This window comes from Syngnathus floridae, unplaced genomic scaffold (genome assembly GCF_059516105.1).
Source record: "Syngnathus floridae isolate MCC-2025c unplaced genomic scaffold, RoL_Sflo_1.0 HiC_scaffold_71, whole genome shotgun sequence".
NCBI lineage: Eukaryota > Metazoa > Chordata > Actinopteri > Syngnathiformes > Syngnathidae > Syngnathus > Syngnathus floridae.
In genome coordinates, this window is record NW_028284100.1 from 1 (window position 1) to 15,737 (window position 15,737).

Below are 15,737 nucleotides of genomic sequence, written 5' to 3' on the forward strand. Positions count from 1 at the left end.
ATCATTTACAACCGTTGACCAGAAAGAATCGTCGAAATTCGACGTCCCCCACAAACGCCACGCTCACTCGCTTTTCAGGGCAACAAAAGTACTTCTTTTTAAAAACGATGAGTTGTACTTACCGTGTACGCTCTGGACGGTCCAGTTGCAAGCAGAAAATAAAAATATTTCTCTTGTTAGTCGTATGTTACCATCCGCTGTGTCTTTGTCAACATCGCCGCCATTTTCCTACTTCCTGCTGCGAGCCACGCCCACGGATTTAAATTTGGGCGGAAGCTCTTTCCATTGGCGTCGTTTTCGCGTATAGCAAATCCGATTGGTTGGGAAGGGGGCACGGTTATGCAGCCGAGGAGTCCTGTGATCGGTGGGATGTAAAGTAGGCGTCGACGTCACGTCCGCGTCACGTGACCACGACGTGGCAGACGTCAAATAGCAACCGCTGTTTTGTTTAGTAGACTTACAGTTGTTATGCATTGACATAATGGCGCACACACCAAATAGATTTAAATAAATTAAATAATTCTTCTGCCCACTCTCTTTTAAACAAGTTAACTCTCCCCGCGGATTTGAATTCCGGCGAAAGTTACGCCCATCGACGTCACGTATGTCACGTGACCACGACGTGGCAGATGTCATATAGCAACCGCTGTTTTGTTTAGTAGATTTACAGTTATGCATTGGCATAATGGTGTGCACTCAAAATAGATTTAAATAAATTAAATATTTCTTCTGCCTACTCCCTTTTAAACAAGTTAACTCTGCCCACGTCCATTGACGTCTTGTCTGCGTCACGTGACCACGACGTAGCGACGTCATATAGTAACCGCTGTTTTGACCAGTAGACTTAGTTATTATGCGTTGACATAATGGCGCACTGGTTAGCATGGCCACCTCTTAAGCATGATGATGCGGGTTCGACGCCTGATCAATGTTAGCATGGAGTGAGCTGAAGTGCATGGCGCTGAAGATTTGAATCTTTGAAATGCGCTGAGGTCTGACATATCAGGCAGAATGGTTTGCCATCACGTTCAACAAAAAATAGAAACTTTCCCACTCTGATTAAAACGTCCTGTGTTCATCTACGTATTTTCGTTTTGCTGTGCATCTTTTCCCTGCCATTTCGAGAGCCCAATTGACACTCATAGTTTAAAGAAATGTGTTTGCCCATCCTACTTTGTGGAATTTCACCACATGCGCTTTTGACCAAAATACCAAATTGAACTCAAGTGAAGCCAACACGCACAACCCCCCCCCCCCCCCCCCACACACACACACACACACAAATGTTGATATGAACATAAAAGAGCCGCATGCGGTTCGGGAGTTGCGGCTTGGCCAAACCTGTACTATACAACTTTATTTGTATAAAATTTTCACAACAGCTGTCACACAAACAAAGCGGGAAAAACCGAAGACGTGCGTGTTCCGCCCACGCTGGATTTATTTGCACCTTTGAAAAGACACCGTATTGCCGCAGATGTGGCAAAGAGTACTTTTGGGCATCTGAGACGGAAGGATGTCCAAAGCATCACGTCACCTGCTCTGGTAGGCATGGTGGTGGGACGTTGAGGTCAACCGCTTTGGGGTTGGCTGACTCTTTGATCGCAGGATGCCACACACTTGAAGACAGAAGCAGAAAAGCAGAGCTAAATGCAAAATGTACTCACCGGTGACTCCAATTTTTTTCCCCCCTGAAGAAACAGCTGGACGGGTGGCCCCGGCTGGCCAGTGGGACTCTTGTTATTCTGACCCTTTTTAGTGCGCGTTTGGGGCAACAACCGTTTTTTGTGGCGCTCTCTTCTGGTTCAAAAGTGCCCTGCATGTGAATTTGCTTTTCCTGCCTTCTGATTGGATGAGCGCCGGTGTGACGCGGTGCCTCTGTCACCGTGGCGGGGGGTATACGTTGGCATCGGAGCGTCTGCCAACGTCTGAGACCGGCTGGCAGTGTATCGGAGGTGTCGAGTGCGGTGCCGCTGGAGCTCACTCACCAGCTGGTGTTAGGGCCACAGAATGAAGGCCAAGGAGAAGAATAGAAAGAGAAACAGAAACTTCTCCTCCAATTGTTTGATTTGTCTCTTCTGAGCTTCGATGAATTCTTTCAGCTCTTTGTTCCTCTAGGACGGACAAATGGAAAGTGGCATTCAAAAGCCAGTAAGCGTGCAAGTAAGTGCCGGGCTGGCTTTGGGCCCTTACCTGTTGCGCGCTGTGCAGCAGATCCATTCTCTCTTGGAGGATGCAAGCGTCGCGCTCCCTCAACTCGCACATCAGGGCTCGCTTCCATTGGTCCACGGCGCTCCTAAGCTCTTCTCTCTGATCCGCCGTCAGCACGTCATTCACGCCAGCGTGGCTGGCTTTTTCGCCGTCCGTGGCGGGGCAGTCCCGCTGCGGTAGCGCCTCGTACAACATGGCCTCCAGCTCCAGGATCCTCTGGGCCGCAATCCTCGTCCATCAGTGGTCCGGCGGGAGATTTGAGGGCGGCTTACCTTATGAGCCTGGTCCATGGAACACTTCCTGAAGTCCAACTCTTCATCCAGGTAGCCCTTCTGCTTGCAGAACATATCCTAGCACAGCTCAAGGTCAGAATTGTTGGGGCACATTGCCGGAGTTCCCCTTGGCTGATGTCGCGTGTCTGTCTACCTTCTCACTTTCAATGTCCAACATCTTCTGTTGAAGTGCTGACTTGGTCACTTTGATGTATTCTAACCACTGAGGAAAGGCTGCTGTCACATAAGCAGAATGCGAGAGCGTGCGTGGACGTGCGCGTTACCTTCTCGGCTAGGGTGAGAAGGGTCCTGGCGTGAATCACGACCACCTGCTCCTCGTTGGTGAGATTCTGCAAGAGCCCAAAGGCACAGCGTCAACAAGCTTCTTTCAGCGCAAAGCCTTCCAAAAGTCACATTTGAGCCGCCGAGTCTCGTGGAGTGCGAACATAAGGAGTTCGACATACACTTACGGCGTTATAGCCCAGGATGTCCAGCTTCTTCATCAGATCACTGATGACGATGTCCGGGGGAAAGGCGCAAGGAGCAATGTAAGGTGTTCTGGGACCTCGGGTTAAGGTTAGGGTTGCGAGGGACGCCTTACGTACGCTCACGCCCTCGGCCTCGCAGTAGATCTGCAAAGGGCTGAGGCCGTCTGGGAAACGGACTTGCAGAAACTTCAAGACGGGGGAGCGCCACTCCCTCTCCTGAAAGGCAGAGGCATGCATCCGTCCGTCCGTCCGTCCGTCCGTCCGTCACATCTCTGGCCTCAACACGCTTGTGCGAGTCTTCCCACCTCCAGCTCCAGGATGCGGAACTCAAGCAGTCTCCTTTCAGACCAGAGAACACCCGAGGCTGGGTGAGAACGGGGAGGCTGCGACCCGGCCGGGGGTTGCGGGAAGGGGCGCCACCTTGATCTCCTTCTCGGCGTCGTAGTCCCCTTTCGCTGGTCTGGGCTAGCAGAGCGTAGGCTCGTTGCAGCGCTTGATATTCTTGCGTCAGCTGGCGGTAGCGAAGCTCCGCCTCTTCATGCACACACCAATGCAACACAGCACTAGTACCAGAATCAGTCAGACCGGCGACAAAGCACCCGCGACGCAAAGACGAGTCCGATTCCAGGCTGAAGAGGAATGTTTGGTGCCAATACGCTGGCAGAAATGGCGGGCTACCTCTTCGGGTTCCGTGTCGGGGGTTCTGTCGGTGTGAAAAGACAAGGACGATCCGTCCGAGTCCACCAACACGTCTTCGTCGTAGCCGTAAAATGTTTCGATGACCTGCGGGCGCGGAAGCAAACATCTCTCTGAACAAACTGAAGCGACACCTCACGATGAATCGACGAGAGGAAGGATAGCGAGAAAAAGGCCATTTCATCTTGCGCAACACCAAGCAGCCGCAAACAAACAGACTCACCTTGCAGGACCTCACGCTTTGTTCCTCCTCAGAGATTCTCGACGTCGGTATCGTAGCAGCAAATCTCTCTCCTGTCGACACAAATAATCCGCCTTTGAGATTCTTTGGATGCAAAGGGAACGAACGGCTCCGGCGCAGAAACAAACGCGACTCACAATGACATTTCTGACATGAGCTCCTGTCTCCAGAGCCTGAAAAACACGTCACCGGCGATGATTGGAGGGACGCTCGTCTTTTCCAAAAGTGACAACTACAGGGTGTGTCAGGGTTTTCCAGATTATCTTTATCGTATCATTGTGTTGCTTTGACTTTGACTGCGACCTGTAATAAATAATATTATTTATCCCTTATTTATCCCTATCGCTTATCCCTTCCTACACAAAGTCGTAAAACACCCCTTGCTATGTTTTGACTAGAGGTCAAGGGCTTCCTCTATTCAATCCACTCTTACACCCACCCTGTTTCTCTTAATTAAAATGCTCGTGCAGGAGCCGAGAGTCAGACTTCATTCGTACAACGGATGGACTCTCCACCTGCAGGTGTCCAAAAGAACTTACTTGTCTCCCGTGTGGTTCTTGCAAAATAAGTTGGAGCGAGCGCAACTCTAACAGGGTGCATTTTGCCACTAGCTGCCTACGGACAATGACGTCGCGCTCGCGGCTCATGGTTGACGGGCTGAGCAGCCGGGCAAGTCCGTCGTTTTCAGCGCACAGCGAGTGGCAAAGGCGCTGACAAAACGGGAGCTTTGAGCTGCTGAAAACGGCAAAACAAGTCTAAAGCGTGTTCAAACGCGTGCGCACAATGCTCCTGCTTGAAAGGTCGGAATTTAAGGGGCCAATTTTTTGGATGGCGGCCGCCGGCCAAGCTTTGGACGGAAAAGGTTTCCTGGCGACAGCGAGCGAGCGCGGCGCTGCCGTACGTGCACCGAGTCGCCTGCCTGAAGACCTTGGACAAGTCGTCGATGATGTGCCGCTGCTCCACAACTTGAAGGAACTCCATTTCACCGTCCTGCTGGCCGCAACCGCGGTCCAGGTCATTGAGCGAACTAGGCCTTCTCTGTGGAACACAAATGCAGTGGACTCTGTTGGCACGCCGCCGTTGTCCGCGTCGACTTACCAAGCTTGCCATCTCCTCGTTCTCCTGGGTGACAAAGCGCACTTTGTTTTCAAGGCGACACAGCACCAGCGAGAGTTCTTCATTCTTCCTGCTCAGGCGTTTGTTTTTGTACAGGAGTGGCAGAAACTGGCTTTCTGTTTCTCTCAGTCGCTTTAGCTGCAAGCATGAAGTGCGGGATGTGAAAGACGCACAACACGCGGGCCAGAACGTATCCATTCCTTTTGCATCGGTTTGAACGGAATCGTGGCTTTGGCTCCCAATAAAAGACATCTACCAGGCAACCGACTCGCCGCGCCGCTCAACTAATAAGCAAGCGCAATGGGTGCCTCGCTGGATGGCGCGCATCAAACGTAGCGCAAACCTTCAAGCGTGCCGTCAATAAATTACCAGTTCATTGCGCTCTTCAGAAAGCAGGGCGTTTCGATCCTCCAGTTTCCTGATGACTGCGCTGAGCTCAGCGATTTTCAGATGAAACCGTCGCGTGTCCCGATCCTCCTGAGACTGAAAACGCCCCGCAACACACACACACAAGCACTCGTTCAAAGTTCAAAACTGTTTTTGTGCTACCTTCCTCCAGCAACGAACTAAGTCATGCGTACTGCAAGTGTGTGATGAGGTGGCTTACGCAATGAAGAGGATTGCTAGTAGCGGCGTTGACCCCACTTCCAGGGTAGTTTAGGCCCGCCCTTTGGGAATCCCTCAGGGCAGCGATCTGCTGCTCGGCAGCCTGAGTCTGCAGCTGAAGGCGGTGGACGTGGCCGGCCCCAGGGCTTCATCCAAAACACTAACCGCTCTGTCTTTCAGCTTGATCTCATCCGTCTGGATGTACAAACGGGGAGCGCTCAGGCAGGCGGGCAAACTCATTTGCCAGAATTGTGACAAAAACAAAGAGAGCAACCGGCCAATTTTTTTCTGGAATCGACTAGAACACCTTTGCTGTGACAAAAGCGAAGCGAGCAACCGGACATTTTCTTCTTGTGAAATAGAATAGAATAGAATGCCTTAGGTGTCATTGCACTGCAGGTATACAACGAAATTGGGAACATAGCCACGCACCGCGCATCTGATCAGTCCTACCAGTCGGCGGATCTCCCTCTCGCAGTCTCTCTTGGTTCGGCTCAGCTCCTCCCGATGCTGGTGATGAGCCGATCGGAGCTCGGCCGCTCGGGACTGCCAGGCCTGCTGGGCCGCTGCCAGGGCTTCTTCCGCGCTCCTGGTGGAGGCGACACCGCTCGGTCTCCCGACACCGCCGCGTCTCCTCCACCTCCGCCAGCAAAGCGCCCCCCCTCCTCACCTGAGCAGACATTGCGCCACACCGGGCCGTTGAGACCGCAACGGAGCGCCGCGACGCTTACTGGGGACAAGCTACACAATACGGTAGCGGCCGCATCGAAGCCCGACGTGGCGTGCGAATAGTCAGACACGGATAGAGCGGATCACCTTGTCCATGGAGCCGTCCCTCAGGCTGAGGACCAAGGCATTCAGTCGCTGGATCTCTCCATCTTTGATTTTGATCACTCTCATCAGCTCCATTTCATGCTGCCGCAGTAATGTCTCCCTGGTAATGGCTAACTCTTTCTGCTTCTCCTCATGGAGTTTGCTTTTGAGTTCCGTCATGGCGGCGGTGGCACGGTGGTGCTCCGCCCGCAGGTCCTGACTTCTCTCTCTCTCCAGACAGCTGACCTGACATGACTTAGACTTAGACAAACTTTATTGTCATCTTGTCTGCACATGGTGCATACAAAACGAAATTCCGTTGCATACGTCTTACAACAAAGTAGTGATATTGCAGTTGAATAGAAGTAACATATCCTATGAAAATATATATATATACATATATACTATATATATATATATATATATATATATATATTAAAAATAAGTATAAAGTGCAGCAGTGATAATTATGCAATAGTGCAAGTAGGCAAAACAGTATTCAAGAGTGTGCAGAGGAATGCTAAACCATGTATTAAACTTCTATTTAAAGGGTTTATACAAGTTCAGTAAAGTTGGTAGTGCGAGATAGTGCAAGATAGAGGTCCGTAGTGTCATAAAGTACAGTTCTGTGAATGTGTGATGCAGAGTTCAGTTTAGAGCTCAACAGTTCTAGTGTTCAACAGTCTGATGACAGCAGGGAAAAAGCTGTTGCAGAACCTGGTGGACCTGCAGCGGATGCTGCAAACCTCTTCCCAGAGGGCAGCAGGGAGAACAGTCCATGGTGGGGGTGTGATGGGTCATTGATGATGTTACGGGCACGGGACATGCAGCGCTGAGCTGAAATGTCCTGAATGGAGGGAAGAGGAGCCCCTATGATCCTCTCTGCTGTCCTCACCACTCTCCTCACGTTCTTCCAATCGGAGGCGGTGCAGCCTCCACACCACACAGAGAGACAGCTTGTCAGAATGCTCTCTATGGTGCTCCTGTAGAACGTCCTCATGATGGGTGGGGGCAGGTGGGCTCTCCTCATCCTCCGCAGGAAGTACAAGCGCTTCTGTGCCCTCTTGACCAGTGCCGTAGTGTTCATAGTCCAGGTGAGGTCTTCTGTGATGTGGACCCCCAGGAATTTGGTGGTGCTGACCACCTCCACAGCTGAGCTGTTGATGATCAGTGGAGCGTGGTGAGGCTGTTTTTTCCTGAAGTCGACGATGATCTCCTTCATCTTCTCCTCATTCAGGATCAGGCTGTTTTCTCTGCACCAGCCCACCAGCTGCTCCACCTCCTCTCTGTAGTCCAGGTCGTTGTTGTCTCTGATGAGCCCCACCACCGTTGTGTCGTCTGCTGACTTCACGATGTGATTGGTGGTGAACCTGAGGACGCAGTCGTGTGTCATCAGGGTGCACAGCAGGGGGCTCAGGACGCAGCCCTGAAGGGAGCCTGTGCTGAGGGTGATGACATCAGAGGTGTTCTGTCCGACCCGGACTGACTGAGGTCTGTTGGTGAGGAAGTCTAGCAGCCAGTTGCGAAGGGGGGTGTTGAAGCCCAGGTGTTCCAATTTTCCTACCAGATGCTGTGGGATGATGGTGTTAAACGCTGAGCTGAAGTCCAGGAACAGCCTCCGCACATGGGTGTTCTTCTCCTCCAGGTGAGCCAGGCTCAGGTGAAGAACGGAGGAGATGGCGTCCTGAGTGGAGCGGTTTTGCCGGTCGGCAAACTGGAACGGGTCAAATAATAGGGGGAGTCTGGAAACGATGTGACCTTTAAGCAGCCTTTCGAAGCACTTCATCATAACCGGAGTCAGTGCAACAGGCCGGTAATCATTAAATGAGGTGATTTGAGGTTTCTTCGGCACCGGAATGATGGAGGCAGTCTTAAAGCACGCCGGCACTGTGGCTTGGCCCAGCGAGGTGTTAAAAATGTCTGTGATGACCCCAGCCAGATGACTTGCACATTCCCTGAACACACGCCCAGGAATGTTGTCGGGGCCAGGGGCCTTACAGGGGTTGACTCTCCTCAGGGTCTTCAACACATCGGCGGAGTCAAGGCAGAGTACCTCCTCTTCCTGATGGGGGACAGTTTTAACTGCTGGAGTGCCGTTTAGTGCCTCGAACCTCCCAAAGAAGTTATTTAGACCATTTAGAAAGTCAGCATCAACTACACCCACCGGGGGGGGGGGAGGGTGAGTTGTAGTCTGTAATCGCCCGTATGCCTTGCCACATACTCCTGATGTTTTTGACGTCGTGGAAACGATCCTGAAATTTTCGACTGCGGTCTCGCTTCGCTATCCTGATGGCACGGTTCAAGTTGGCTCTCGCTGTCCTCAGTGTCTCCTTGTCGCCAGACTTGAAGGCAGAGTTCCGCGCTCGTAGCGTTTGACGTACCTCCTCAGTCATCCAGGGTCGTTGGTTGCCCCGGGTGATGATATTCTTAGTGGTGCTGACGTCCTCGGTGCATTTGTTGATGTAGGCTGACACAGTCATGGCACACGCATGTCTAATCTACATCGGGAAAACTGGGAGGGAGGGAGGCAGGCAGGGAGGCAGGCAGGGAGGCAGGCAGGGAGGCAGGCAGTGTCTGTCTGTTGAGGTTTTCACCTTGTTCTTCTCCTGCTGAAGTTCTAACTGGACGTCCATCAGTTTGGTTCTCAGCTCGTCATTGGCGGCCTGAAGGGCGTCCGTTCGCTCCGCCTTGGCCCGCCCTGCCGGAGCTCGTTTGGACATCTCTTACTCGAGTCTCGCCCGGTCGTCAGTCAGAGATCACAACATTTGTACCTGGAGAGCACAAACGCAGCGCTGTTTTCCACTGGCTTCGAACTCAACTTCAATCGGTACCGTAACTTACAACATCATAAACATAGAACTAGCTTGACTTATTCATTGAATAAATGCATTTGGTTCTTCAAAACTGCATCACGCAACATAGCGTGACCGAGACGGCCGTTATCCACCTGCGTGAAGTTATTTGGTGAAATGAATGAGATGTTTAAGACACCATCGTTCTGTCTCTATGTAGATGAAGGTAAATAATCGATTGCTGAAGGTCCAAAGGTGTTGTGATAAACAAATAAACATATTAGTGATTAGTGACATATTTGTGATAAACATATTAGGCAGGATAATCACATATGTTAACGTGACTGCCCACACTGTATTTATTTATGGTTATTTGTTAAATCGAGTACTGTTAGACATGAAATAGGAAGTGTTTAACATAAATGGAAGACGAAAGGGGTACTCACCATTGTAGCTCCTGCTGGTCAATGATACGAGCCTCTTCTTGCAGTGGAAAACATACAGCCAACAAACACCGTGGAACCTAAAGGAATGAAATTAAACATTAACATTTAGCCTCAACCAACATTCACAGATACAACGCAACGCAAACTACACAAACGTAAATCTTTTTAAACACAATGAGTTGTACTTACCGTGTACGCTCTAGACGGTCCACTTGCAAGCGGAAAATAAAGATATTTCTGTTGATAATCGTCGTGTTTGTATCCGGTGTCTCGCTCAAGGCCATTGCGCCCACAGATTTGAATTTTGGCGAGAGTTCAGCCTATTGACGTCATTTCCGCGGTGTAATACCCGCATATCTGAAACGGCAAAGTTAAGAGTAGAGTTAAATAAAGTTTTTAGTCAACGCAATAATTTACAACCGTTGACCAGTCGAAATAATCGTCGAAATTTGGCGTCTGTGGCTGGAAGCAGACGCCGAGTTCGACATTCCTCCCAAACGCCACACTCCCTTGCTTTTCAGGGCTAAAAAAAAACAGTTGTAATTACCTTGTACGCTCTAGACGGTCAAGTTGCAAGCTGAAAACAAAAATATTTGCCTTGTTAGTCATCGTGTTACTAACAGCTGTGTCTTGTTTGCCAGAACTGCCGCTTTCCTACTTCCTGTTGCAAGCCACGCCCACGGATTATAATTTTGCCGTGAGTTCCGCCTATTGACGTCATGTCCGCGTCACATGACTGCGACGTAATATTATCTAAAACTGTTTGTGCGGTATTGTGTTGTTCTGTGCGGTATTGTGTTATTCTGTGCGGCGTCGTGTTGTTCTGTGCGGCGTCGTGTTGTTCAGTGCGACGTCGTGTTGTTCAGTGCGGCAAGGTGTTGTTCAGTGCGGCATGGTGTTGTTCAGTGCGGCATGGTGTTGTTCAGTGCGGCATAATGTTGTTCAGTGCGGCATAATGTTGTTCAGTGCGGCATGGTGTTGTTCAGTGCGGCATGGTGTTGTTCAGTGCGGCATGGTGTTGTTCAGTGCGGCATAATGTTGTTCAGTGCGCCATAATGTTGTTCAGTGCGGCATGGTGTTGTTCAGTGCGGGATGGTGTTGTTCAGTGCAGGATGGTGTTGTTCAGTGCGGCACGGTGTTGTTCAATGCGGCATGGTGTTGTTCAGTGCGGGATGGTGTTGTTCAGTGCGGCATGGTGTTGTTCAGTGCGGCATAATGTTGTTCAGTGCGGCATGGTGTTGTTCAGTGCGGCATGGTGTTGTTCAGTGCGGCATGGTGTTGTTCAGTGCGGCATGGTGTTGTTCAGTGCGGAATGGTGTTGTTCAGTGCGGCATGGTGTTGTTCAGTCCGGGATGGTGTTGTTCAATGCGGGATCGTGTTGTTCAGTGCGGGGTGGTGTTGTTCAGTGCGGGATGGTGTTGTTCAGTGCGGCATGGTGTTGTTCAATGCGGCATGGTGTTGTTCAGTGCGGGATGGTGTTGTTCATTGCGGCATGGTGTTGTTCAGTGCGGCATGGTGTTGTTCAGTGCGGCATGGTGTTGTTCAGTGCGGCATGGTGTTGTTCAGTGCAGGATGGTGTTGTTCAGTGCGGCATGGTGTTGTTCAGTGCGGCATGGTGTTGTTCATTTCGGCATAATGTTGTTCAGTGCGGCATAATGTTGTTTAGTGCGGCATGGTGTTGTTCAGTGCGGGATGGTGTTGTTCAGTGCGTTATAATGTTGTTCAGTGCGGCATGGTGTTCAGTGCGGCATGGTGTTGTTCAGTGCGGCATGGTGTTGTTCAGTGCGGCATAATGTTGTTCAGTGCGGCATAATGTTGTTCAGTGCGGCATGGTGTTGTTCACTGCGGGATGGTGTTGTTCAGTGCGGGATGGTGTTGTTCAGTGCGGCATGGTGTTCAATGCGGAATGGTGTTGTTCAGTGCAGGATGGTGTTGTTCAGTGCAGCATGGTGTTGTTCAGTGCGGCATAATGTTGTTCAGTGCGGCATGGTGTTGTTCAGTGCGGCATGGTGTTGTTCAGTGCGGCATGGTGTTGTTCAGTGCGGCATAATGTTGTTCAGTGCGGCATGGTGTTGTTCAGTGCGGCATGGTGTTGTTCAGTGCGGCATAATGTTCAGTGCGGCATAATGTTGTTCAGTGCGGCATGGTGTTGTTCAGTGCGGGATGGTGTTGTTCAGTGCAGGATGGTGTTGTTCAGTGCGGCATGGTGTTCAGTGCGGGATGGTGTCTTTCAGTGCGGCATGGTGTCGTTCAGTGCGGCATGGTGTCTTTCAGTGCGGCATGGTGTCGTTCAGTGAGGCATGGTGTTGTTTAGTGCGGCATGGTGTTGTTTAGTGCGGCATGGTGTTGTTCAGTGCGGGATGGTGTTGTTCAGTGTGGCATGGTGTTCAGTGCGGCATGGTGTTGTTCAGTGCGGTATCGTGTTGTTCAGTGCGGTATCGTGTTTCTCAGTGCGGTATCGTGTTGTTCAGTGCAGTATCGTTGTGTTGTTCGTATTGTGTTTAACACTTAGCCTCTAACACTTAGCCTCTAACACTTAGCCTCTAGCATCTAGAAGGTAAATAAATAGGAAGGAAGGACTCACCGGTGACGTCTTCGCCCACGTCCAAGCGTTGTACTTTGTATTTTCATCCTTCTGACAGTGGAAAACATAGCCAACAAACACCGTGGAACCTAAACGAATGAAAGAAAACTATCATTTGGCCACAACCAACATTCACAGATACAACACAATGTGACGTGCGGGGTTGAGGTTAAAGGTTGAGTGAAGGGCCCTCGTTTTAAACTACTTTTTTGAAAAGGATTGGGAACAAGTAAGACGTATTTAATTTATTTAATGGGAAGTAGTAAGAGCTATTGAATTTAATCTATGTATTATATTCTATTGTATTGTATTCTGTTGTATTCTTTTGGATTGTATTCACACTAACCCCACTAAAACTTCAGCCCACAAAAACTCGCCTCTGGCGCCTAGCCTCTGGCACTTAGCCTCTAACACTTAGCCTTTAACACTTAGCCTTTAACACTTAGCCTTTAACACTTAGCCTAGAAGGTGAATAAATAGGGTTAAAGGTTGAGTGAAGGGACCTCGTTTTAAACTACTTTTTTGTAAAGGAGTGGGAACAAGTAAGACGTATTTAATTTATTTAATGGGAAGTAGTAAGACTTATTAAATTTATTTAATCTACTTTTCTTCCCAGGCAAAATTTGATGTGCTGCAATTCCAAATTTCCAAAGTGAATGAAGGAATGAAGTCCTTTAAATTATGATTTTGTATAAATACTAGGCATTAACACAAAATCGACGGCACAAAATGGGCAGACTTTACTTGTTTGAAAAGGACTGGTTACAAGACAGACTTTTTTAATTTATTTAATGGGAAGAAGACTTATTTAGTTTAATTGATCTATTTTTGTTCCCTGGCAAAATTCGATTTGCTGCAATTCCAAATTTCCAAAGTGAATGAAGGAAAGAAGTCGTTTAAATTATGATTTTGTTTAAATACTAGGCATAGACACAAAATCTACGGCACAAAATGGGCAGACTTTACTTGTTTGAAGAGGACTGGTTACAAGACAGACTTTTCTGATTTATTTAATGGGAAGAAGACTTATTTAGTTTATTTAATCTATTTTTGTTCCCTGGCAAAATTGGATTTGCTGAAATTGTATTTTGCCAAATCTTGCCTTGAGACCTGATAGGAAGTATTAAACGCTTAGTTAAATCAATACAAGTTGGTAATAAGAGCGAGTAATGTTGGTTGAACCGATGAATGAAGGTTGAAAGCAATTTAAATTATGACTTTGTATAAATACTAGATATTAACAGAACATCTACTGCGCGAAATGGGCAGAGTTTACTTGTTTGAGAAGGAGTGGCTTATTCAAAACTAAGATTTATTTAATCTGTTTGTTCCCAGGCAAAATTGGATGTGATGCAATTCCAAATTTCACCACATGATGGTGCCCAATTTTGACTTCATAGGACATATTAAACACTTAGCTTGTTATTATGTTCAAGGTAATCAGATTTGTTTATTATTCTAATGGCCTCTTCAAAACTATTCTGGATTACTACTTTGGATCTATTCTACATTACTTGGCAACAACATACTCTGTAACAGATTAGGCAGTATAATCATATCTGTTAACTTGAGAGTGCCCACACTCAATCTACTTATCGTGATGTGTTAAATCAATTACTGTTAGACATTATTTGTCTGATAATCTACCAAATCTTTGAATTGAAGAATTTGTGATTTAATTAATAGCTTGTTGTTATGTTAAGGGTAATCAGACTTGTATATAATTCTAATGGCCTTCTTTTGAAAACTATTCTGAATTACAACTTTGGATCTTATATTACTTTGCAACAATCTACTCCGTGACAGATTAGGCAGTATAATCACATATGTTAACTTCAGTGCCCACACTGTATTTATTTATGGTTATTTGTTAAATCAAGTACTGTTAGACATGAAATAGGAAGTGTTTAACATAAATGTTATGGCTACTCACCATTGTAGCTCGCTCCTGGTCAATGATACGAGCCTCTTCTTGCAGTGGAAAACTTGCAGCCAACAAACACCGTGGAACCTAAAGGAATGAAATTAAACATTAACATTTCGCCTCGACCAATTTTCACACGTACAACGCAACGCGGCTACACTTCTGCTATTACAAACGTAAATCTCCTTAAACACAATGAGTGTTACTTACCGTGTACGCTCTAGACGGTCCAGTTGCAAGCAGAAAATAAAGATATTTCTGTTGATAATCGTCGCTGCTCAGTGGCTCACGGCCATCGCGCCAACAGATTTGAATTTTGGCGGAGGTTCGGGCAATTACGTCATATCCACGGCACATGACTGCGACGTAATACCCGCTTATCTGAAACGGCAGTTAAAAGTAGAGTTACATCAAGTTTTCTTGGAACCTAAACGAATGAAAGAAAACTATCATTTGGCCACAACCAACATTCACAGATACAACACAACGTGCGGGGTTGGGGTTAAAGATTGAGTGAAGGGCCCTCGTTTTAAACTACTGTTTTGAAAAGGAGTGGGAACAAGTAAGACGTATTTAATTTATTTAATGGCAAGTAGTAAGACTTATTAAATTTATTTAATCTACTTTTCTTCCCAGGCAAAATTTGATGTGCTGCAATTCCAAATTTCCAAAGTGAATGAAGGAATGAAGTCCTTTAAATTATGATTTTGTATAAATACTAGGCATTAACACAAAATCGACGGCACAAAATGGGCAGACTTTACTTGTTTGAAAAGGACTGGTTACAAGACAGACTTTTTTAATTTATTTAATGGGAAGAAGACTTATTTAGTTTAATTGATCTATTTTTGTTCCCTGCCAAAATTCGATTTGCTGCAATTCCAAATTTCCAAAGTGAATGAAGGAAAGAAGTCGTTTAAATTATGATTTTGTTTAAATACTAGGCATAGACACAAAATCTACGGCACAAAATGGGCAGACTTTACTTGTTTGAAGAGGACTGGTTACAAGACAGACTTTTCTGATTTATTTAATGGGAAGAGGACTTATTTAGTTTATTTAATCTATTTTTGTTCCCTGGCAAAATTGGATTTGCTGAAATTGTATTTTGCCAAATCTCGATTTGAGACCTGATAGGAAGTATTAAACGCTTAGTTAAATCAATACAAGTTGGTAATAAGAGCGAGTAATGTTGGTTGAACCGATGAATGAAGGTTGAAAGCAATTTAAATTATGACTTTGTATAAATACTAGATATTAACAGAACATCTACTGCGCAAAATGGGCAGAGTTTACTTGTTTGAGAAGGAGTGGCTTATTCAAAACTAAGATTTATGTAATCTGTTTGTTCCCAGGCAAAATTGGATGTGATGCAATTCCAAATTTCACCACATGATGGTGCCCAATTTTGACTTCATAGGACATATTAAACACTTAGCTTGTTATTATGTTCAAGGTAATCAGATTTGTTTATCATTCTAATGGCCTCTTCAAAACTATTCTGGATTACTACTTTGGATCTATTCTACATTACTTGGCAACAACATA

At 47.3% G+C, this 15,737-nt stretch overlaps 1 protein-coding gene and 1 long non-coding RNA gene across 7 annotated transcripts in view; both read right to left on the reverse strand.

The window, feature by feature from the left end:
- Positions 1-2,959: 2,959 nt before the first annotated feature.
- On the reverse strand, positions 2,960-4,307 carry LOC148377972 (uncharacterized). Its single transcript, XR_015856272.1, has 5 exons — positions 4,046-4,307; positions 3,891-3,961; positions 3,650-3,754; positions 3,392-3,505; positions 2,960-3,310 (listed from the first exon to the last, which is right to left on the reverse strand). It is a non-coding gene; the product is annotated as an uncharacterized LOC148377972 (long non-coding RNA).
- Positions 4,308-6,549: 2,242 nt separating this feature from the next.
- The window catches only part of LOC148377973 (uncharacterized), a 78,918-nt gene continuing 69,730 nt past the window's right edge, over positions 6,550-15,737 (reverse strand). For 2 of the 6 annotated variants that reach the window (XM_088368064.1, XM_088368063.1), the window contains exons 16-22: positions 14,400-14,570; positions 14,199-14,276; positions 12,266-12,354; positions 10,229-10,258; positions 9,871-10,038; positions 9,682-9,758; positions 8,748-9,214 (exon numbers count right to left, since the gene is read on the reverse strand). In XM_088368064.1, the coding sequence (XP_088224190.1) occupies positions 10,011-10,038; positions 10,229-10,258; positions 12,266-12,354; positions 14,199-14,276; positions 14,400-14,570 (396 nt within the window). In that variant the 3' untranslated portion in view covers positions 8,748-9,214; positions 9,682-9,758; positions 9,871-10,010. Of the gene's footprint in view, positions 6,690-8,743; positions 9,215-9,681; positions 9,759-9,870; positions 10,039-10,228; positions 10,259-12,265; positions 12,355-14,198; positions 14,277-14,399; positions 14,571-15,737 lie in introns of those variants that run through there. The other 4 variants (XM_088368060.1, XM_088368061.1, XM_088368059.1 and 1 more) reach the window with 4 other exon arrangements.